Raw genomic sequence first — 21,163 nt, forward strand, 5'->3', positions numbered from 1 at the left:
GGGCAGGCTGGGCTGAGGGACACTCCCCCCTAACACACACACACACACACACACACACACACACACAGTGCACGAATTTTGTGCACCGGGCCCCTAGTTTTATAATAAACCACTTAAAAGAGCCCCCAGGGTGTGGTGACCAGCAATGCTCTATGTTATGAAGCTGAGCTGAGTAAATGCAGAACCTCGTGTGTATACATGGAGCTTTCATAATGGCCAATGCTCATGCCCCATGTCTCTTTACTTTCCTCATTGTTACTTGTAAGTTCTGTACTCAGGAACTCAGCCATGACCTGTGTTATGTTTTCTCCTTCCCCGAACGTTTTTCTAGCTGACCTCAATAAACGAGTTACCCTATCAGAAAAAGCCCAAGCTGCCTGGCTGGTGTAGCTCAGTGGTTGAGCATCAACCTATGAACCAGGAGGTCATTGTTCGATTCCCAGTCAGGGCACATGCCTGTGTTGTGGACTTGGTTCCCAGTAGGGGGTGTACAGGAGGCAGATGATCGATGATTCTCTCTTATCACTGATATTTCTATCTCTCTCCCTTTCCCTTCTCTGAAGTCAATAAAAGTGTATTTTTAAAAAATAAGAAAAAAATGTACAATCTGTTTTGTTTTAATGAGCAAACACAAGTCCGTTCAGTGACTGTGTCAGAAATGCTTCACCAGGAGGCGCTCAGGCACACGTTGGGTTTAGGATCAGATGAGATGCCCTAGGGTAGGTAGAGTGGAGTGCCCATCGGCCCTACTTCTTGTTTCCCTTTAGGTTGATGATGGGGTGTTAGGCTGTTCTTAATGTGATACCAGAACTAGTACACTGTCCTTGGGAGGAGGATGGGTTTGGTGGGTCTGTCAATAGCACTGACCATGTTCCTAACACCACAGGTGAAGCCCCGAGAGGCCAAGGCAACCCCATTACTTGCCCCCCTACCTGCAGCTCCAGGCAGTGCCTCTGTTTCTCAGAGATCTGGCTCTTCAGGGCCTGCTTCTCCTTTAGCAGGTTCTCCAGGGACAGTGTGGACCAGTCCAACTTCAGCTCCTCACACCGAGCCTTCAGCTGTGGGGACAAGGCAATCCCCGGCCATGAGCATATGCGTGGCTATAGAGAGGACAGGATGGCCCTCTGGGACCTGCTTCCTGCCCTGACACTGGGCTCTGGGAGGAGACAGGGCAGGTGTCTAGGCAGATATCCCTGGAGGCCAGTCCCTCTCTCCTTCCTGCTTTTGGAAGGCCAGGCTGCAGAGAGAGCCAGAGACCAGGGTTCCCATAAGAAACACCCACAGGAGTATGGTGAGGGGTCTCATGGGATAAAGCAAGGGGACCCATTAGAAGGGACGCCCCTGCACATCCAGGGGGATCCCAGGAGGAAAGACTGGGAAAGTCCAGGCCCCCTCAAAAGGTCCATCTAGTCCCTGGCCTGTGTGGCTCAGATGACTGGAGCACCTTCCCATACCGTGAAAGATGGCGTGTTCGATTCCTAGTCAGGGTGTGTATGGAAGACAACCGATTAATGCTTCTCTCTCTCTTTTTTTTATAGCAAAGGTGGAAATTTATTGAACAAGTACAGACTCCCACGTGGGGAAGAGAAAAGAATGTCATAGCAGACAACCATGGGGGGAGGGGGAAAGAATCCCTAATGCTTCTCTCTTTCTTTCTAAAATCAATGAAAACTATGTACTTGGGTGAGGATTAAAAAAAAAAGTCCCATCTAGTAAAATCATGAGTCTTTGGACGCCCCTGAAAGGAATTTAAGAAGCCACATTCCGGGGCAAGTTCAGCTCATGCTCATGTGCTCTGAGAGTCAAGTAAAGCTGTGCCAGCATTCCTCAAATGAACTAGGTCAGAGACATGGGGAGGGGCCCTGGGCTCACTCGGACTAAGGCAGTCACGGCAACTCAGGACGATGTGCTGGGCCCCGGAGGCAACCTCGGGTTATGTGTCTTGGGACACACATTAGCACCTGGGCCTCCAGACCCATCAACTGAGGGACACCTGGCCCTCCCCCTGGTCTGAGGTCTAAGGATTCTGCTGGCTCTGGAATGTGCTGGAACTGCTGCCTTCTCTGGGCACCCACCAGCTGCAGGCTCTGGCTTCTCAGCTCCCTGTTGTCCTTCTCCAGCTGCTCCGTCTGCTCTCGCAGCTGCTGGTTGTGAGCTGAGATCTCTTTCTGAGCTTGGATCAGGTCACTGTAGGTCAGCGCCTTCACTCCCAACTGTGGACACACAACAGCAAGGCTGGGCTTGCAGGGAGGTGCAACCATGGCAGGGAGGGGAAGGGATTGGCTTTCGCCCAGACAAGACCGGGGTGGCACTGTACTAGTCATAGACAGGAGAGACTAAGTACAGTCCCCCAGAGAGGGAACAAGGGGGTGACCTCAAGACACAAGCCTGTGCAGGCCCCATGAGGGGCTGCTGGGAACAGCCTTCTGTCCAGAGCCCAAGTTCTAGACTACCAGAAAAAAATATCTGAAAGGAAACAGTCCTTCTTATCTCAGTTGCTCTGGGCTGTGCCCCCCGCCCAGCCCCTGCCCACCCCTCAATTCTGTACTTGAGTCATCCTAGCCTCAGGTAGCTCTACCTCATCCAGTTTCTGCTGAAAAAGCTTCTTTATTTCTTCTTTCTGGGCCTGGCAGTGACCGAACAGCTGCTGTGCGGCACCCAGCAATCGGGCATTCTTCTCCTGCAGGAGACAGAGGGCTGGTGAGTGAGCCCAGCCCACACCATCTCTTCCCTCAAACAGGCTCAAAGGAGGAGTGCTGATGGGACACTGTCCAGCCCATCTTACTGATAAAGACCACTGTCCATTCCCTGACCTGCGAGAGCTGCCACCTCCCTATGCTCACAGGTGGCAACACATGCATACACTGGGCACGTCGGCTGGTCCTCCATCTGAGACTTTATCCGAAGGTGGTACCAACTCAGTGGCTATTTGAGTTACTAACTGGGGATGACAGACACCTCTCAGCACGGGCAGCAGCAGGCCCTCTGGGTAGGGACAAGGGGACGTAACAGGAAGCAGGGCATGTTCTGGGCGGGCTGGGGCTGTTGGGGGGTGGCAGGCTGGGGGCTTGCCTGGCTCACCCCTTGGCAGAGTGCTGGGAGCACAAAAGCAGGTACCCCTCACCTTCTCCTGGTCCAGCAGCTGCTGCAGGCTGGCCTTGTACTGAGGGGTCTTCGTGTATGCCAGGAACTGCAGGTACTGAATCTTGAAGGACTCTAGAACCGGGGACAAGGTCTCAGTACAGAAGTCACCCAGCTGAGGCTGGAGGCTGTGTTGGTAGGGGAAGCTTGGGGGCACTCGTTGTCAGCTGCTGCTGAAAATCACCTGTCACTGTGCCAGCACCTTTGGCTCCACAATGCCTTGGCATCACCACTCACCTGCACCTATGGCTAGTGTCCCCCCATGGAGCCCTTTGTAGTTCCTGCCATCACCACGCACATTTTCTTTCTCCCCAAGACTGCGGGTTTCTGTGACCAAATCTCCCAGTTTTCCCAGTAAACACATGCTGTTCAAGTGGGGAAGCTGATGGCTCCCACAATTCAAAGGCATTTCCTTCACCCAGTTTTCAAAAGAGATGAGAAGCTTATCGGTCAAGCACCGCAAGGTGAGCAGGTGCCTGCTCCCTCACAGCCCCAGCCTATCCATGACAGGCTCTTCCCACACTCTAAGAACTATGGGGCTGGGTCATTATGTGGGGCTGTCCTGGGTACTGTGGGGAAGTGAGCAGCATCCCTGTCCCCCACTATATATAGGAGCACCCCCAATATAACCACAGATGTCTGCAGACATGGCCCAGTGTCGCCTGGGGGGCAGAGCTTCAGCCTAAGAAAACCACACGGGTCCTGCTGGCCTAAAAGCCCAGGCACCACCCGGCAGGACTGAGCCTGAGCCCTCGGGACTCTAGTGTGGTCAGCTTGTTGCAGGGATCACAGGGGGCTTGCCAGAGAGGCAGAACCTCGGACCCGCCCCTTCTTCTCAGAGCTGTTAAGTTAGAATCTGCACACGAACCCACAAATGTTTGCGGCGCCAGCTCACCTAGCAGCTTCTGCAGTGCAGGCGGGGTGGGTGCCAGCAACAGCTGTTCAGGGGGGTGCCGCTGCACGCTGGGAGGTAGCTGATAAAATGGGCTGTGAGGTGACTTGTATGAATCTGCAGGAAACAGCAACATTTATGTGTCAACACTGACTGGAATGCCCTGAGGGAATTCCGGATTGTTCTGTGGAACTTATCGAGCCTTTTAAGAAAATGTATTTTTATTGATTTCAGAGAGGGAGAGAAAGATAGGAACATCAATGATGAGAAAGAGTCATCGATGAGCTCCCTCCGACATACCCCTTACTGGGGATAAAGCCCACAACCTGAACATGTACCCTGACCAGGAATTGAACTGTGATTTCCTAGTTCATAGGTCAATGCTCAACCACTGAACCACACTACCCAGGCTTTTCCAGCTTTTTAAAAGATAAGATTTGCCCTAACCGGTTTGGCTCAGTGGATAGAGCATCTGCCTGCAGTCTCAAGGGTCCCAGGTTTGATTCCGGTCAAGGGCATGTACCTTGGTTGCAGGCACATCCCTAGTAGGAGGTGTGCAGGAGGCAGCTGATCGATGTTTCTCTCTCATCGATGTTTCTAACTCTCTATCCCTTCCTCTCTGTAAAAAGTCAATAAAATATATTTTTAAAAAATAATAAAATAAAAGATAAGACTCAACACAGCTCTTACAGTCCAAAGGCATAACCAGATACTGCATCTCAGCAGTTCTAGAAGCTGAGATGAATGCCTCATAATATAAGAAATTTCTGTGAGCAGTGCTATTTCTGCCATAGCTGCTGATGCTATCAAAGCCCTGGATGGCAGGATGTGATGGAAAAGCCCCCACCAGGATTTGCTCTTGGCAGATCATCTGGGTGAAGTGAGGCCCAGGCGAACCATGAGGACATGAGGTGCCCTCCGGAGCATGACCCATACAGCCTGGGCGGCCCTGAGGAGGGCTCTGAGGCCTGGCTCACCTTGTGGTGAGGGCGTCGCCGTCTGGGACACAGTCTGGGCGTGCAGGAGGTCCAGTGCAGTAGGGTTCTTCTTGGGCTTACGCTCAGGGTTCGCAGTGCTCATCTTCTTGGGACGTCCGCGCTTCCGTCCAGCCAGCTTCCGGCCCTTCTTGTTCAGCTTCTTCTTCCGTGCTTTGGAGGGGGATGGCTTCTTGATAGCGGTGGTCGCTGCTTTCTCTTCCTCAGCACCAGAATCCTAGTGAACAGAGGTCATGGAGAGAGCAATGCTCCCACCCCTCTTCCCAATAATAATGAGCCCACAACACAGGCTCTGGCAGAGCAACTGAACAGAGACACCTGAAACCCAGGAACCCCCTTCCCTCCTCCAGAGCCCAGTGATCAGTCAACCCACATGTGCACTGAGCAGGACCACCTCTCTGGTTGGAAGAGCCCAGCCCCTCCCTCTATAATGAGGGCTGTGCCCATCAACAGCCCTATGGGGCCCCAAGCCCAAGAGAAGGGGTTGGAGGGCATTTACCACAGAGGTGTCCGCAGGCACAGCCGCCTTGCTCTCAGGCACCTTCGTGGGGGTGGTTGTATTACTCTTGTTTTCTCGCTGCTGCCGGCGCCTAGCTGCCTCTTGTTCCTCCTGGAAAACAAGTGTTGGACATGTCCCCCAAAGTGTCAACATGTCCCCAAAGTGTGGGCATGACCTAAAAGTGCCACCGAGGTGGGCTACCTGGCCCAGCTCTGCTCAGGCCAACTCCTCTGCCAGCTGTACAGAGGAAAGTAAGGCAGAGAGGAGCACGTGAGCCGTCCCAAGCCTTAGCCAGCCACGAGCCATGTGTGTATCTACTGCCTGGGTGCAGACACCCTAGACCTCTCAGTCAGAAACCCGAGGCTTTCTGACCTGTGCGTGACATGTGCGAGGAAATAAAATCAAAGATAAAAAGACTCTGGGTGCACACAAAGAAACTGCCTGACAGTCCTCTCTCCTCTCGGGGAGTACAGGGACCCCCACTGAAGTACATCTCTGCTAAGTGAGGGTTACTGGAAAGGCTGTAGGAGAAGGAAAGAGGATGGTGCTGGCTGGCTTAGTTTATTCTTTGTGCTGAGGGTGGGTAGCCTCATTAAGACCCAGATATCCCAAGTATGGCAGGAATAACACAGGACTAGGTCATGGGGATTTCTTCCTGCTCAGATGCTTGTCTGAGTCTCCAGAAACACTGACATTTGGACCGATGTACTCTGAGGTCCGAAGGAGGCAGGTTTGAGGACTGGGCATTGCAGGGACACTGGGAGAGGCAGTAGAACCACCATGTTGGAATCTAGGCCACTTCCCTCTAGCAAGTGTGGCGTACTACTTAGAAGCAGTTGCCTGTTTAGGAAGAGGAACATCTTGTGTTCCAGATGTGGTGGGTCAGTGTGGCTCGAGCACCTCCCTCAATCCTGCACTTGGCACACTTCACCAAGCTATCGTAGCATTCAAAGTTCGAGACTCATTCAACCTAGTTTCCAAACGACTACTGACAGGAAGTGTGGCCCCGATGGAACCATGACCCCTGTCCCCAAACCACCACTCCCCATCTACCACGTGGAGTTCCATCAAGCTCATCAAGCAGCATACCAGTGATGTTCAATGAGGGAAACACATACTTACCCTGAGTTTTGGATTTTTCAGACTAGAAAAATAGTTTTCAAGCTAAAAATGAAAAAAGAAAGGAAAGAAGTCTCATTAGACATCAGTCCCAAACCCTGTCAGGACAAGAGCAACACCTGAGACACGCCACATGAAATGTCGTGGAGCTGTCACAGGGATACACCTTTGCTCAAAGACCCACAGGTTCCCACTCTCAGGGGCTGTGCAGACCCGTAGGGCCATCTCACATGAAGCAAGCTGGGTGGGAACCAGGCTGCCCAGTTCAGGGGCTCCCTGGACACCAGAGGCCTCTGACACTGAGGTCAAATCCATTATTATTACATCATTCGGGACAATGTCTGCCTCATATAAGGACTGGGAGCAAAGAGGGAAGACAGAGTTCCTGGCTTCCACTCATGCTATGGCACAAGGTCTCAGATCCTCCAGGGAGAGTGCCGTGGGGCAGGCGGCAGGGAAGGGGGAGGAGGCTTTCTGGGAGGGCCTGGGCCTCACCCACACAGACACTTACTATGGTGCGGTCGATGGTGTGCAGGTAGTAGGAGACGGGCTTCCCCGTCCACGACACTGAGCCCTTCAGGGGCGAGAGCTCCACGACGCGCATGATGGTGCCGATGTCTGCAACGACGGGCACAGGTTAGGGCCTTGTGCACCTGGGGGAATGACTCAGGCGAGGCAGGAAGGGAGCAGAACCGCGCGCCCTCATCACGTGAGGCCGTCCCACTCGCCAGGCCGGTGAGGTGCCTGGATATCAGCACGCTGGCAGGTCAGGGAGGCGCACGGCGTGCACAATGATCCCCGCTAACCCAGGTGCTTGTCCAAGGAAAACGGCAACGAGCCTGACTGGGTGGGATGGAAAAGCACTTGAGGACCACTTGGAAAGAACACGGCTCCTAAGATGCCCAGCACCCGAGAAATGATGACCCCAAGGCCAGGTCCACAGAGCAACATGGCTCTTCCCCAGGAGGCCAGAGGTCCAGCTCTTCCTGCAAAAAAAACGAGACCACAACACACCAGCCATTTGCCCCTCAGGCCAATCAGATACGAAAGCAAAGCACCTTGTAAACTACTAATTTTCATAACCTGGAGTCAAACGTGTGGGGTCTCAACCTGGGTGGGCAACGTGTAGGGCTATCTGTGGTGGTCAAGACAGGGGTGCTCCTGGCATCAAGTAGGTTCCCAGGAAGCTCCCACAGAGATGAACTGGCCCAGAAGTCAGCAGTGCTGTGGAGGGACCCTGTACTAACATGTGTCAAATGCTTAAGACCATATATATGGCCTGGCCAGTGTGGCTCAGTGGTTGAGCAGTGACCTATAAACCAGAAGGTCACTGTTTGATTCCTGGTCAGAGCACATGCCCAGGTTTCAGGCTCAATCCCCAGTTGGGGGCGTGTCAGAGGCAGCCCATCAGTGAGTCTCTCATCATTGGTTTCTACCTCTCTCCCCTTCTCCCTTCCTCTCTGAAATCAATTTAAAAATCTACATATATAAAAAAGATCATCTGAAGAATTTAGCAACATGAGAGTTTCTTACCACTCAAGTTTCTACTGTTTATTCTGAAGTTCAGAGGTGCAAAGGGCTTCGAGGACACAATTCTGCCACCTGAAACATAAATGCTGATTATTGCCTTTCATGGGGAAAACCGTCATACACATAAGGAAAGGATGATGGAAGTTAGAGGAGGGAGGAAAAGCCAAAGGAAGAAATGAGCACACTGAGCACACAAGTAGCCAGGGACCAGGAGTCCTTTCCGTTTCCTACAAGTAAAAGCAAAATTAAGGTATACTTAAGCCTGACCTACCAATGGCTTTCCTGTAGAAACTTGCCCAAGGCCTCCTAAAATCCCACAGATGCCGACCTCTGACCCAATGACCCCCACCTGCATAGACGTGTCTCATAACTCACACTGAATCTGGGAGACATCAGCAGCCCTTATGCCCACCCAGAAGGAAACAGCCTGACTTCTGTATCAGGTTAGGAACTGCCACACGGAAAATACGAATGCCCCATGTTAGTGTGGTTGTTCCAGGGGAAACAGACTGTCACACCTGTCACAGTGAGCATATGTGAGTGGTGCTGCTCATGTTACGATTACGACAGCATTCTACATGGACTGAAGAAAACACTAAAGTAAACATGTTAATGCTAAACTTTACAGTGTCAGAAAAAAGAGTCAAATATAAAAGTTAAAGAAAATAATGTTTCATAAATCCATTTAAGTCATACACACACACACATACACACACACAGCCATACACATGAACACAGCCCCATAACACCCCAGTCAGAGGTGCTCCCCAGTGATCAGACTATTCCTGAGCACCACCCCCACTAGGAAAAGGAAAGGATGGATCCCAGGGCTGGCCTGGTGCAGGGTCAGGAGACCACGAGGGGTTTTCACAGTCATAGGAGCATCTAAGTGTGGAGGACACGATGAAATAAAACCCAGGGGTCCACAGACCGCTTTCATTAGGAATCTGCCATCCTGTGATGCTCACATGACAATGCATGCATGAGGGGACTTCTGAGGGCAAGTCACTATAGGACAACAGATCCTAATGACTAGAGGGTTTAGCAGGCAATCCTACCCCTGAGCCGGCCCATGTGTGACAACCAGGCATTGAGACCTGCAGGAAATGGGGCGCAGAGGGGCAGGGTCAAGCTCACCATACGGGGTAAGTCCAGTATGGATGACATCCCACAGGAAAAAGCCCAGATAACCCATGGACACTGTCAAAAAAGATGGAGGGGCCATTTTCTAATAAAACTACACAACAGGCCAAGGCCCGAAGGCCATTTGTGACTATTGGCTGAAAAGATGGGAAAAAACAAAAGAGAAGCTGGGAGAGTTCAAGGAAGGGTAGGACCCAAAGGCCACAGGAATCCCAGTCCTCTCCTCTCCTTGGGCCATACAGGTGCAGAGGGAGGGGCCTGAAGGCTCAGGAGATGGTGTGTGTGCAGGGTGCAGTGGACAGTGGCTGCTCACTCTTACAGTGTTTAAAAACAACCATGCACACACATACACATGCTCACCTGTACACAGAATGGGATCACACATGCTCATACACCCACATGAAACTGGCCGTGTTGAAGGCAGATGAAAGTTATCTGTGTCTATGACCTTCCCCCTCCCAACCCAGGTCTGCTCTGGGCTGCTATCTGACCTGGGATAGAGGAAACGGAGACAGAGGGAAGCAGCAGGGTGGCTCTGGACAGGTGAGGGTGGTTCCAAACACCGTCAGAAAATGCAGAAGGCCCAGGATGGATATCCCAGTGTCCTCAGTGCCCCCAGGTTAGGGTTGCCAAACAAACAGGGACACTGGTCTGAATTTCAGATACATATGAGATACCTTTAGTAAAAGCTGGGAAGCTAGTTGTTGTCTATAGGAAATCCACATTTAAACAGATAGCCTATATCTTACTTGCTCATCTGGCCACCCACCCCAAGTCCCTCAGGCTGGCTGAGCAGTGTGTGTGGGGGAGGTCAGGTCTATTCCATTCCAAATTCTAAGCTGGGATGCACCCAGCCTGGTACATCAGGTGATAGTGAGAGCCACAGGTAAGGCATCCCCACTGCCTAAAGCCTTCCGATTGGATCTGAAATGGATGGATATGAAAACTTAGAACTCCCACACCTGTAATCGGTGTCAAATCTAGCCAGACCAATGAGTGGCGGCTCAAGAAGCACAGTGAGCCTGCTGCAGCCACATAAGGGTGGAGTTAAGGGAGAAGTACGTTACCTTCCTTCATGTTTGCAAATCGCTCCTTCAGCTGGTGATCCACCTCAGGACCAAAGGCAAAGTTATTCACAAATATAACACTGCAAAATAATATTCCAGTTGAGTAAAACGAAGGTTCCATCTTCACGTGTGTATACAGTGCCAGTGCATATGCTGCCTATTGCTTCCACTGCCAGCTCCATTCTAAGGCCTCCCCAGGCTCTGCCCGCACCACTTCCACCCGGCCTAGGGAATGGGCTCCAGCTGCCCAAGTTTGTTGCTAATGTACACTAATTGAGAAATTTCCACGACCACCACATTGCTGGCCTCTCTGAAAAAAACAAAAACCAACAAAACAACAACAAAAACCCCACAAGATGAACATGTGCAGGCCAAGGTGGCCCCAGGTCAACCTGTACTGAATGGCTGGTGGCCCCTGCCTGCCCATGGACTCTCTAGATTGGAATGCAGGCAGCACAACTGTAACCTGGGGCAGGGGCGTGAGGAGAACAAATATCCAGGCAGGAAGGTAGCACGACTGAGTCAAGCTACATCTGAACGTGACACCCAAGGACCCTTGGGACCAGAAGCAAAGCTCTTCCAAGGGACGGCGTAACTCAGCCTGTCTAATTTTTTCAAATGGTCTCCGGCACCAGATGACCAAAGGAACTTGGATCTGCAGATGCCTGCTGGGATGGCTGAGGAGACTGCTGCCCCGCCAGGAATAAGGAGGTGTTCCCCTGCCTGCTCCCTCACCCACCCAGCCCAGCCCTTGCCCATTGAGAGGAACTCTCTGAATGGCTAAATGCTAGAAACATCCGTGCAGCTGGTTCACGTGAAGACGCAAAGACAAGACAGACAGTTTCATACTTAGAGTCATGTGGCTCTCCTCTCTGCCGCAAGTGCCTCCAGATTAAAACTGTGCCACGGCAGAAACTGGGCCACGGAGAGCAGAACTGCAGACATGGGGTCACTTTCTCTTTTGAGCGTTACAGAAAACGAAGTGAGCTGTCATCTCCATGCTGCTTGTTTTAATGAAGTCTCAATAGCTTTAAAATCAAGAAATCTCAACCCTTTACAGCAATTAGGTGAAGGAGCAGTAACAGAGGGCCTGGCATGTGCAAGGGCAGAGTGGCAGGAAGGATACTGAAGGGATAAATAAAGGCCAATCAAGCAGAGAGAAACAGAGAAGACAGTAAGATTTAAAGTGGGATGGGGGTACCCCAGCTGCCAATGGGCAGAGCATGATGAGGACAGGTAAGCCGAGTTAGGCCATGGCCCTACTTGGAACAGAGCTTGGGAAGGCTGGACACCAGAGTCTTAAGGCGACCAAAGCCATGAGAGGGCAGAACCAAAAAGGCTTTGAAGAAGGAGACTCCAGACACTCCTGCCCTCTCACATTCAGACCTGAGGAAACCAGAAAACTAATTGAGGCAGAGGTCACACCTGACAACAAGCACTGGTGGGGAGGAGACACCCGTGACAGAAAACAGAGTACCTGGGGGACATCCAGGGGACGCAAGTAGGCCCGGCCTTGGGCCCTCACCCACAGGACATCACAGGCCAAGCGGACGACGGGCAGAAGAGGAGCAGAGTGCAGTATGCTCTCAGGAAACTGTCACTGGGATGCCCAGAAGTCAGGACACTGCAGCCTGGATGCTGCTGGGCAGTGCTTGGTGAGTATGGGGTTCTCCCCACTGGAGAGGCCTCTCATTGCATTCAGACCCCGTTCAGCCCACCACAAGGGCAGCACGGATCCTACTCGATGGGGATATCCACAGAGTCATCACAATTCTCTCAAGAAGATGAGGAGGACCTAGTCATTGCGGGACAGTGTGCTCACAGAGCAAAAAAAAAGAGGACACTTCTATGAAAGAGCAATGCCTAGTTCCTATTTGCCTCGAGAATCGCACAGTGGGGAACACAGGGTAACCTATAGTAGGTGCGCCCAGAACAGGGAGAGAAGGACAAGACAGCAGGCCAGACTGAAAGCCTGGGATCCACCCCACCAAGGCTGGCCCACCACTCCCCAGGAAGAGCACTTCAGAGGATACAACGTGGCCTCACAGATCACCATGGTCCTGGCTACCTCGGCTGATGCATAGAAGACCTTCACACCCCAGCACTGCCTCCTGCTCATTCAGCGAGACCCATCAAATCTGCAGCTATGCTAGAGGTGAGGGGCAGAGCACAGCAATCCAGCCTGGCATATCTTAGCCCCAGCCTGAGGCCAGCGGAAGGACAAAGGGAAAATAATAAGAGAGAGGGCAGGCAAGGACTGTACACACAGCTACAGGAGCTGGTGGACATGAAGGTCACACCTTAAGTCCTCGGTTGAAGGGTCTGCTGGAGCTGGGATGGCTCTGGGATGGCCTCTCCTCCAAAGACCAGGCAGGCAGGCCTGCCGAGCAAGCTCAGGGTGTTTCCTGCCAGGCTGTTCACACCCATACTACACTCCCCGCCACAGCGAGTACAGAGAAACAGCCTCCCTCCAGTAGGCACAGAGCAGTGTCCACGTGCAGACACAGCAAGAGCTGAGCTCAGGGCCAAGATCTCCGGGCAGTTTCCCTCCCTGGCTGCAAAAGTAGGAAAGGGCCCTTCCTGATAGGCTGCGAGGGGCCAGCCACACTGGCCCTAGGCTGGTCACTGACCACCTGCCCTGCTGACAGCCCTGAGAGTGACCGTTGGCAGCCTGAACCAGAAGGGAAGAAGAGAAGAGAAGCTCCAACTGCCTCTGCCATCTAGTTCTGCTTTGAGAAGGCAGCCATGCCAACCACACAGGGACCCGAGAAAGCGAGATCCCCCCGCCCCCCCGGGGGTGCCCTGCTCAGTCAGGCCCCAGCCCTATCCTCATAGCATTGAGTGGCTACTCCCAAACCCGCCATACCTTGTGTTGGCGATCCGCTCTCTCCACTCCTCCGAGAGGAAATCACCTCTTTCCAGCTGAAAGGAAGAACACAGGGACAAGAGCTCATCACGGGTCTCTTTTGGCCCCTGAGCCAGCCTCCCACCTGGCGAGGAACAGATGAAATGAGCACAGAGTCACTAAAATGGGCAGACCTTGAGGTAAGACTGAGGCATAGCTGCTGGCAGCTCCACAGGGAGGAGGAAACAGTTGGGGATAAACAGAGACCACACACTGCAGTATGGGTCACCATGAGCCCTGGAGTGGGTACCCTGACTAGTGCTAGAGCGCCCATCCCAGAGGGCCAATGCACAGAGCAATGAAGACACTAGAGAAAGTGCCCAGGAGTCCCATGTCTTGTTCACTCATGGCCAGCAGGGGGCGCTCCCAACACATGGCCTGCAGAGCCAGGGAAGGTCATCACCCCATCACAGCGGGGCTGTTGGGGACAGAGGGTGGGTTGGCAAGGGCTGCAAGAAACCTGTACTGGGCACACAGGGGAGTGTCCAGGACACAGACCACTGACCATGAGAGACATGGCATAGGCTAAGCTCCTTGCTGTGACAAACACACCTGCTGCGGCTCTCTGACCTGCTTTACCTGAGAACAGCACCGTTTGGAACTTCAAAACCTGCTTTCAGCACTGCTTTTCTTAGCAAACCAATGTCATTCTGCCTCAAGGACAAAGTCTGTCCAAGAGGACACAGTTCTAAATAACTGAACTGTTCAGAGCTGTAACATTTTCCAAAACAAGAAAATTAGTTCTGTAATTCTTCAAAGGCTATTACCATCACTCCATGGTGTCTACCCAACACAACTGAAAACATGTCCACACAAAAACCTGTCCTTGGACGTCCGAAACAGGACTCTCAGCAACCCAAAGGTGGGAACAACCCAACGCCCATCCACGGATGGACAGATACACACACATGACCTATCCATACACTGAGTATTGCTCAGCTATGAAAGGGAGTGGAGTACTGACACTTGCTTACAACATGGATGGACCTTGAAAACATGGTGCTCAGTGAGAAAAGCCAGAGCCAAAGGTCACCAAGTGTGTGATTCCATTACTGTGAGATACCCAGAATAAGCAAGTCCACAGAGACAGGAGCTGCGTTAGTGGTTGTCCCGGGCTAGGGGACTGCTGGTGGCCCCTCATCCATACCACAAGTGCTCTGAAGTGACCGGGAACCCCTTCTCGAGAAGACAGCAGGTGCCCAATGGGCACTGCATCTCTCTCAGGAAGACCCTGAGCAAAGTGTCCTACGGGTGCTACTGCCGCAATGCAGTGAGACCATGTGTGCAGGGCAGGAGCAGCTGCAAATCCTATGTCCTCCAGTGTACACAGGGAACCACACAGGATGTCTTGTGACATGATGTGATGTGGTGGCACAGGGCATGAGGAGTGGCCTGTTCTCTACACCACTCAGGTGCTGTGGGAGGACCCGCCCACAGACTGGTTGTATCCCATCTCTGAATCCTCTCCCCACCTGAGGAACATTCTGAATCTGCCATGGCTACCAATGAACAGCCCAGCCAAGATATGGGGAAGTGACTCGAGGCCAAAGTCCTCACTGGAACAGTGTAAGATGAAGCTCCCAGAGCAGGCCTCACATCTACCTTCTATCTGTATAAACCACAGCCATGAGGACGACTATCTGCTTTGTCCTGGGTCTTCCCTGCAAATCCACAAACCTGGGGGTCATCCTGAAGACCCCGATGCAGGTGATTTTAGGCTCCTCCTGGTGTGGCCTCTCTCTCCCTGGAGGCTCCCCCATCCAGGCCATAGTGTTTCAAGCCACAGCACCACTGCTCCCTTTGACCTCATACTCAAGGCAAGGAAGCAGCCATAGTCCTCGCCTCTGCCTGCCAGGCCCCTCCGTTCTTGTGCCATGACCATCCAAGGAGTGATTGCCTAAGTGGGCTCTGTGTCACTGAGGCCAATGTGCCTGAGCTATCTCTGGCCATAAAGATGTGCACGTTACCCCCCCAAAAAACCTTGTGACTGGCCCCCAAATCACTGAGTTCTCCTATTTCTTCCATCTGTGGAGACACCCATGAGGGAAAGGAGAGATGGGAGGAGCCCCCAGCACGTACATCATCCTTTCCATGGGGAAACCAGATTTACTCATGTTCCAAGCCAGCAGGTAGGTCCACAGTCTGACTCAGGCAGGGTGATCACACCCCTGTCCCAGCCAGCTCCTCCTCACCACAGACATCCTCCTGGGAGCCACCACCCACACCTCACAGAATTCACATGCTCTCAGCATCCAGGAAAAGATCATGGTTTGTACGAAGCATCCACTCCAATGGGGTGTCCAAGGCAGGTCCCACCCAAAGCCATGTGAGCAAGAACCACTGATGGGAGGCTCTAGGCTTTGTCGTTCCGCCAATCTGCCCGGAACAGTCACAGATTTATACAGACAACGCCCAGCTGAGCTGCCTGACTTCCAGGGACTCAACCCAGGCAGGATCAGAGTAAAGGTGCCAATATCTCCAGAACGCACGCAGCTCACAGATGACTTTCCTAAGGACAAAGCAGCCAGCATTCCAGTGCCCGGCAGCTCTGCACCTTCTAGGTCTTCCTGTCAGCAGCACTAGGCTGTCCTAATGTGGACAAGCCTGAAGGGAGCAGCTCTTACCAGGGGGAGGCCGAGACACTTCCCGGAAAGGCACCTATTCCCAGGCGCAGAGGCAGGTCCACAGATGCAGGGCGCCTTTCACACGCAGCACTTCCGTGAGGCCGCAGCTGCCCAAAGTGTCACACATTGGATGAGTGAAACCTGTGTGCCAGGGCCATCACTGGGAACCAAGCGCACACAATCAGGTTGTGAGCAGATGACTGAGGTACTGCAGGGTTCTGGACATCAGCTTGGGCAGAGCTGGACGAAGTAGCCCCCAGGTGGAGGGATGACAGGTAAGCAGACAGAGCCAAGTGGAAGAAGCGGATAAGGCACCAATGGAAGGAGAAATATGAGTGGGCAGGAAGGTCCCAGACACTGGGAACTGCTGGGCTGCAAGACAGGGAGGGTCAAGGGCAGAGGCTGGCCTTGCCTGCCTGGGCGGTACCTTGCAGATCGAGAGGGAAACGGGAGGAAGAGAGCCACCAGGGACCCTTGGCCTGTGAAGTAGGCTCTGGGGCCTAGAGAAATACACTGGGCTATTTTTAGGCTCCTATTGGCTTTGTTTGCTCTCCAGTTCTTAAGTAACAGGAGGCAAGACTGCACTTGCCAACCCAGCGCCTGGCTGAAGCCACAGAAAGCTGCTGGGACTCCTCTCAAGACCCAGGACACATTCCTGCCAAATCCAGGCATCCAGCAATCAGGCAGATTCTCACCGCACTCTCTTGGAGCAGGGCTGCACCCAACAGGACAAGCTCCGGAAGCGAGAAGACACCAAAGGCACAGATGGCTGCTCAGCCTGCGGCCAGCTGTTCCACGTCCCACCAAGGCGGGAACCAAGTGTCCTTTTAGTCAAATTCTACTCCCTGACACTTTGCAGGAGCCACACTGGGCTAATGAGCACCTTAAACCCCATGAGACCCCAAGAACGAGATCGTTTCCATGTAGGGAGCTCTCCTGTGTGCCCAACGATATAGCACAATGTTCAGACGCATCACTGACCCCCAAACGCCCACAGGGCTAGGCGCTGCCACTGGATGGTGACACAAGGAAGAAGAAGAAAGGGTAAATGAAGTGCCCAGGGCAAGCCCTCCTCCCCCGCAGCTTCCTCCAAACTGCAGAGTGCTGAAGGCAACAGGCGGATTGATGGGGCTGTTCTGGGAACCAGGTCAATAAAAACTCTTTTTTTTTTTTTTTTTTTTTTATATTTTTTTATTGATTTTTTACAGAGAGAAAGGGAGAGAGATAGAGAGTTAGAAACATCGATGAGAGAGAGACATCGATCAGCTGCCTCCTGCACATCTCCCACTGGGGATGTGCCCGCAACCCAGGTACATGCCCTTGACCGGAATCGAACCTGGGACCTTTCAGTCCGCAGGCCGACGCTCTATCCACTGAGCCAAACCGGTTTCGGCAATAAAAACTCTTATACTGTGTGCTTGGAACTGTTGGGCTCACTCACCAGAAGCAGAAAGTATTTTTTGAACTTAAAAACCTGTGTTTTTCCCTAGCCTGTGTGGCTCAGTGGCTTGGCATTTTCCCATGCACCAAAAGACTGTCAGTCGGCACATGCCTGGGATGCGGGCTTGAGCCCCGGTGGGGGGCAGGTAGGAGGCAGCCAATCAATGTTTCACTGTCACATCAATGTTTTTTCTCTCTCTCCTCTCCCACCCTCCCACCCTCTCCAAAAATCAACATAAAATCTTTTTAAAAAGCCCCCAAAATACCTGTGTTTTAAGGAAGCCATTAAGTGTTAAGAAAATGGTTAGCTATCTGGAACTCCCAACCAGCAGATACAACAATCAGGTGGAAAGCTGTTTCCTGGGAACAAGAAGCAGCTGGGCTTACTACCCAATCAGCCTGCAGGACAACTGCCAGAGAACTTTAGGTGTTGGAGAAACAAGAGAGGTCAAAGGAGATGACTCCTCACCTTTCACTGTGTGGAAAAAAATCTGGAGGACATTCCACCAATAAAAAGGGAAGGAGAGCTAGGCCCACCCCTGAATGTGCAAGTCCTGCCAAGGAAAATCAAAAGAGCAGTGGAAGGAGCACTTCCAAACTCACTGTACGAGGACAGCATCACCGACACCAAAAGCAAAGACGGTATAAGAAAGGGAAACCAGCGACTAAGACATAGATGCTAAAACCCTCAACTAGACAGGAACAAACCAAAAACCCAACAACATGTGAGGACACACACCATGTGCCAGTGGGATTTACCCTGGGTGTGGACGGTCAGCTCAATGAACCTCTATCACATCAACAGGCCACAATGAGAAAATCACATGGTTATATCAACAGGAGCAGAAAATGTATAGTAAAATCCAACAACTTTTCATGATAATGATTCTCAGCAAATTAAGAATAGAGGGGAACTCTGTCAACTTCAGAAAAAATATCCACAAAATACCTACAGCGAATGTCATACTCCATGGCGAGAAACTTGAGGTTTTTCCCACTAAGATCAGGAACCAGGCAAGATGACCCCTCACCCCCGCTCTTCAACACTGTACTGGAAGTCCTAGCTAATGCAATGAGACACAAAAAGTAAACACAAGGTGTACAGATTGGGGAGGAAGAAATAAAACTGTCTGTTAGCAGATGGCATGATCATCTATGCAGAAAATCTGAAGTAATTAACAAAAAATAACCTGGAACTAAAAAGCAATTATAGTGAGGTTACAGGATAAAGGTAATATTATATATTATACAATATGTAGCCCAGCCAGTGTGGCTCAATGGTTGAACGTCAACTTATGAACCAGGAGGTTCAATTTCCTGCCCAGGTTACAGACTTGTTCCCCAGTAAGGGGGTGTGCAGGAGGCAGCCAATCAATGATTCTCTCTCATTATTGATGATTCTATCTCTCTCACTCTGTCCCTCTCCCTTCCTTTCTGAGGTCAATAAAAATATATTTTAAAAAATACAATATGGCCGAAACCGGTTTGGCTCAGTGGATAGAGCGTCGGCCTGCGGACTGAAGGGTCCCAGGTTCGATTCCGGTCAAGGGCATGTACCTGGGTTGCGGGCACATCCCCAGTCGGGGGTGTGCAGGAGGCAGCTGATCGATGTTTCTCTCTCATCGATGTTTCCGACTTTCTATCTCTCTCCCTTCCTCTCTGTGAAAAATCAATAAAATATATTTTAAAAAAATACAATATGTAAAGGTCAGTTACTTTCTAATAAACCAGCAATGAACAAATAGAATTTGAAATTAAAACGACAACACCATTTATTATCAGCATCACAACAAAAGAAGAGAAATACTTAGGTATAAATCTAACAAAATATGTGCAAGATCTATGTGAGGAAAAGTACAAAGCTCTGATGAAAGAAGCCAAAGAACTAGATGAATGGAGAGAAAGTCAATGTTTATGAATGGGAAGAATCAATATTGTCAAGATGTCAGCTCTTCCCAACTTGACCTACAAATTCATCACAATCCCAATGAGAATCCTAGCAAGTTATTATGTGGATATTGACACACTGATTCTAAAGTTTATATGGAGGCAAAAGGTCCAGAATAGGCAACACAATATTGAAGAACAAAGTCAAAGAACTGATGCTACCCGATTTTAAGACATACTCTGAAGCTACAGTAATCAATACAGCATGTATTCTATCCAGCAATTATGTTTGCTGATGTTCCAAAGGACTTAAAAACTTATGTCTCACTAAACTCGGCACACACATGGTTATAGCAGCTTAATTTATAACTGCAAAATTTTTGAAGCATCCAAGATGCCTTTCAGTAGGTGAATAATTACACAAACGTGATACATAAAGATTATAGCATATTCTCCAGTACTAAGAAGAAATTACCTATCAAGCTATAAGAACATATGGAAGAAGCTTGAATGCATGCTATTAAGTGAAAAAAAAAAAAAAGCCAATCTAAAAGACTACATACTGTATGATTCCAACTATATGACATTCTGGAAAAGGCAAAACTATGGAAACAGCAGTGAAAATACTCTATATATTATAATAATGAATCTATGTTATTATACATTTGTTCATACCCATAGAATACACAACATCAAGATTGAACCCTAAGGTAAACTACAGACTTTGGGTGATTATCATATGTCAAAGTAGTAGTCACTATTCTGGCGAATGATGTTGATAATTGGGAAGACTAGGCATGTGTGGGGACAGGGAGTATATGGGAAATCTTTGTACCTACCTCTCAATTTTGTTGTAAACCTAAAACTACTCTTAAAAAAAGATTTTAGCCCCTAGCGTGTTTGGCTCAGTGGATAGAGCACAGGCCCACGAACTGAAGGGTCCCAGTTTCCATTCTGGTCAAGGGCTCGTACCTTGGTTGCAGGTTCCCTGGCTCTGGTGCATGCAGGAGGCAACCAATAGATGTGTCTCTCTCACTTTGATGTTTCTCTCAGTCTCTTCCTCTCCCTTCCACTCTCTCAGGTGAGGATTAACAAAACAAAAAAAAGATCTTATAAAAAATGAATAAGCAAACACACACACAGAGGGACAGCGTGTGTTGCCCTGGCTTGTGTTATTCAGTGGTTAGAGCACTACCCTGAGCACCGAAGGGTGGAGGATTTGATTCCTGGTCAAGGGCACATACCTGGGTTGTAGGTTCAATCCCCAGCCCAGGTCAAGGGGCATGAGGGAGGCAACCAATCAATGTTTCTCTCTCTCCCTCCCTCCCTTCCACTCTCTCTAAAAATCAATGGAAAAAATATTCTCAGGTCACAGAATAGACACATACACTAATGGACAGAACAGAGAGCACAGAAACAGACCACCACAAACATAGCCAACTGATCTCTGACAAAGGAGCAAAGATAGTCTTCACAACAAATGGTGCTGGAACAACTTAATCTCCACATACAAAGAAATGAATTAAGACCCAGACCTTACATTCTTCATAAAAATTAACTTAAATAGACCATAGACTTAAATGTAAAACACAAAACTAAAACTCGTACCATTTCACACCTGTCAGACTGGCTATCATCAACAAATCAACAAACGACAAGTGCTGGAGAGGATGTGGAGAAAAAGGAACACTTGTGCACTGCTGGTGGGAATGCAGACTGGTGCAGCCACTATGGAGAACAGTATGGAGTTTTCTCAAAAAACTGAAAATGGAACTCCCATTTGACCCTGTGATCCCACTTCTCGGTCTATATCCCAAGAAACTAGAAACACCAATTAGAAAGGATATATGCACCCATATGTTCATAGCAGCACAATTCACCATAGCTAAGATCTGGAAACAGCCTAAGTGCCCATCAGCAG

At 50.6% G+C, this 21,163-nt stretch overlaps 1 protein-coding gene across 1 annotated transcript in view; it reads right to left on the reverse strand.

The window, feature by feature from the left end:
• Nucleotides 1-21,163, reverse strand: part of DOT1L (DOT1-like histone H3K79 methyltransferase) — a 65,776-nt gene that overhangs the window by 16,569 nt on the left and 28,044 nt on the right. Inside the window, exons 9-20 of the mRNA XM_015565402.1 lie at nt 13,253-13,308; nt 10,387-10,466; nt 8,180-8,248; nt 7,158-7,264; nt 6,650-6,691; nt 5,528-5,638; nt 5,011-5,245; nt 4,037-4,150; nt 3,125-3,216; nt 2,579-2,680; nt 2,076-2,213; nt 933-1,058 (exon numbers count right to left, since the gene is read on the reverse strand). Of these exons, the coding sequence (XP_015420888.1) occupies nt 933-1,058; nt 2,076-2,213; nt 2,579-2,680; nt 3,125-3,216; nt 4,037-4,150; nt 5,011-5,245; nt 5,528-5,638; nt 6,650-6,691; nt 7,158-7,264; nt 8,180-8,248; nt 10,387-10,466; nt 13,253-13,308 (1,272 nt within the window). The remainder of the gene's footprint in view (nt 1-932; nt 1,059-2,075; nt 2,214-2,578; nt 2,681-3,124; nt 3,217-4,036; nt 4,151-5,010; nt 5,246-5,527; nt 5,639-6,649; nt 6,692-7,157; nt 7,265-8,179; nt 8,249-10,386; nt 10,467-13,252; nt 13,309-21,163) is intronic.

Source organism: Myotis davidii, unplaced genomic scaffold (assembly GCF_000327345.1).
Source record: "Myotis davidii unplaced genomic scaffold, ASM32734v1 scaffold1960, whole genome shotgun sequence".
Classification (NCBI taxonomy): domain Eukaryota; kingdom Metazoa; phylum Chordata; class Mammalia; order Chiroptera; family Vespertilionidae; genus Myotis; species Myotis davidii.